Source organism: Micropterus dolomieu, linkage group LG11, assembly GCF_021292245.1.
Source record: "Micropterus dolomieu isolate WLL.071019.BEF.003 ecotype Adirondacks linkage group LG11, ASM2129224v1, whole genome shotgun sequence".
NCBI lineage: Eukaryota > Metazoa > Chordata > Actinopteri > Centrarchiformes > Centrarchidae > Micropterus > Micropterus dolomieu.
In genome coordinates this window covers 8,647,415-8,650,020 of record NC_060160.1, presented here as the reverse complement: position 1 = coordinate 8,650,020, position 2,606 = coordinate 8,647,415, and the positions used below count along the sequence as shown (strand labels likewise).

General features: G+C 37.4%; 1 protein-coding gene across 1 annotated transcript in view; it reads left to right on the top strand.

Moving 5' to 3' along the window:
- Positions 1-2,085, top strand: part of LOC123979378 (codanin-1-like) — a 6,519-nt gene extending 4,434 nt beyond the window's left edge. Inside the window, exon 9 of the mRNA XM_046063285.1 lies at positions 2,050-2,085. Within this exon, the coding sequence (XP_045919241.1) occupies positions 2,050-2,085 (36 nt within the window). The remainder of the gene's footprint in view (positions 1-2,049) is intronic.
- Positions 2,086-2,606: the final 521 nt, after the last annotated feature.

Genomic DNA, 2,606 nt, shown 5'->3' with positions numbered 1-2,606 from the left:
TCACGCTTGTCAGCAGCATAGCCTCCACCACTCACCTACTGTAACATTAAACATATGTGACCCAGGAGGAAACGGGGAGAGGGCAGTGAAAAAAGGGAGTCTCCCAGGAGGGTTGGTATGGTCATGAATGTTTCAGGCTTATTTGGGCTAAGAGGAGAAGTGAAGCGTGTTATTTTTATTATTTATTATTTAAGTAATGTATTTCATGTGACAAATGACCAAGTCATCGTGAACTCCGTTGTTGGTTCTGATTGCTGTGCTCGATTCTGGTCAGCCTTGTTGCTTTGTTTTGTGGTCGATTTGTGGCGCTGTTATCAGCGGGGAAGATGACTTTTTAATCCAGGCCTGTTGATGAACACATAGACTGTATATAAAAGGATGAACACCACAAAGAATTTTATTTTCTTTTTTAATTTTCGGCGCCCTCGCAGAACTCCGCACACAGCTGCTGAGCAGCGCCATGGAAACCTGTCTAAGGAAGATGTGCCGCAGCACCATATGTGATTTTTGGATTGGTTTGTTGACATTAATTTAAAGTTACGGAAGTCACCCCTTCTGCTGTTGGATTAATCATGCTTGTTTGCTACTTTTCACCTGTACGACATCGTTTTTTCCTCCTCATAAGTAGGCAAAAAGCGGTGTAGATGTAGAAAAATATACTGCAAAGTTAAATTAGCCTAATGAGAACAACAATTTGGAACTATGTTTGCTTTGAGATTTCCACTAATCTTAGTCCTGTATCTGGCAGGATATTGGATTTTATAAATATTTCGATGATAAAGCTACTGCCGTAACGTTAACGCAATCTGTCCATCCATCCATCCATCCATCGTCAACCGCTTATCCTGTGTACAGGCGGGGTACACCCTGGACAGGTGGCCCGTCCATCGCAGAACGCAATCTGTCCAATCAACCTAATAATGTTACACAATTTTAGGGCTTTTTTCGTAGGCTCGCCGCGTATCATATAACCTGTAGGTTAACTACATATAACTATATAATTGGAAATACAATAAAGGGATATGATTAAAACCCTTTCAGAGTGAGGGAAGACAATTAATTAGATGTAAGATATAGCCTAGGCCTAGTCTTCGCAGGCATTCATTATTGTTACAGGTGAGGCTTTGTGGACGTATCTTAATCACAACATTTCTAATGTAAAATTAGTGGTCACATTGGAGTCAAGCTAGGGCCAATTCACAGTCACAGATGGGATTAGATGTAAGGTAGAGTACTGTCCAGAAAGTGAGCAATAGTCCTGAACCTCTACTTTATTCCTTTAACCTCCACAAAAAAAACCATGCTTTCCACTTCACACTGACTGTAGTGACCACAGACTGTATAGTGGCAAAGCAAAGACAGCAGGAGAGACAAAAGCCAGTGGAGAGGGTATACACAATATCTTCACCCTGTGTTTAGTATAGAGTAGGGTCACTTTCAAAATGAGACATTTGGAGGTATACGTGAATTGGGCATTAGAGATGAAGGCTTTTCTTGAAATATAACACATTTTGAATCAGGTTTTGGTTGCAGTGCCAGAGAGCTTAAATATTTTTATATCCTACCCTAACCTAGATTATACCAACATAGGACTGGACGATATGGCCAAAAATGTTATCACAATAAAAAGTTTCATATCTTTCGATATCGATAATTATCACGATAAGTATCAAATAGTTTTTTCTTTCAAGTTTAAAGGCTGATTTTTGCTCCTGAGTGAAAGTTGAAGAAACCTGATGGTTAATTGTGGTTTAAACTTTCCTTTATAGTCAACACTTGATGCCAAACAGTGGATCACATCACAAATCTGAGATAAAACATTCAAAATATTTATGATAAAATCTTTGTCAACAAATATCTTTAAGTAAAATTAAGTAAAACCTTTTTCAGTCCTTTTTCCTCAACAGAATAAACATCTTAATAAGAAAAATTAAGTCCTAATTGGTGTATGATTCAGGTGACTAAAATTAAACATTTATTGAAAATTTGTTATATTGTTATTGAAAAAAATTATATTGCGATAATTGTTGTTATTATTTTATTGTCCAGGCCTACACCAACATGATCACACCTACTGAACTGTAATCATGCCACAATAATTATGAAATAGCTGAGCCAGATAAATGGCTTGTCAAGTGAATAATACAATGCAAATCGTTTGTGATGCCAAACATTCATTCATCCATCGTCAACCGTTTATCCTGCGTACAGGGGGATGCCAAACATATTTTAATCAAAATATTTTATCAAATGTTTGCATGTGCACGTGGGCCTCTTCATTATTGTTAGTGATATAGTCCTGACATATTTAGGTTTCACAATCGAAACAGTTAAATGGGCATAAAGTAGATGTTTTTATTTCACCATCGCACAAAATGACCATAATCAGTACAAATGACTCAGCAAATGCTTGAGAAATCTCTTTCCCAACTTTATTTGTGGCCAACAAAACTGTGTTCTCTTCCCTCCTTCCAACAGATTTTCAGTCGTGGACTTTGCTCTGAGTGAAGCTCAAAACAATTACTTTGTTTTCTTATACTACCCCTCCTACATTTCTTTTGGATATCAGTTCTCTTTAACTCGCTTACTTGTGTCTATTGTGAACA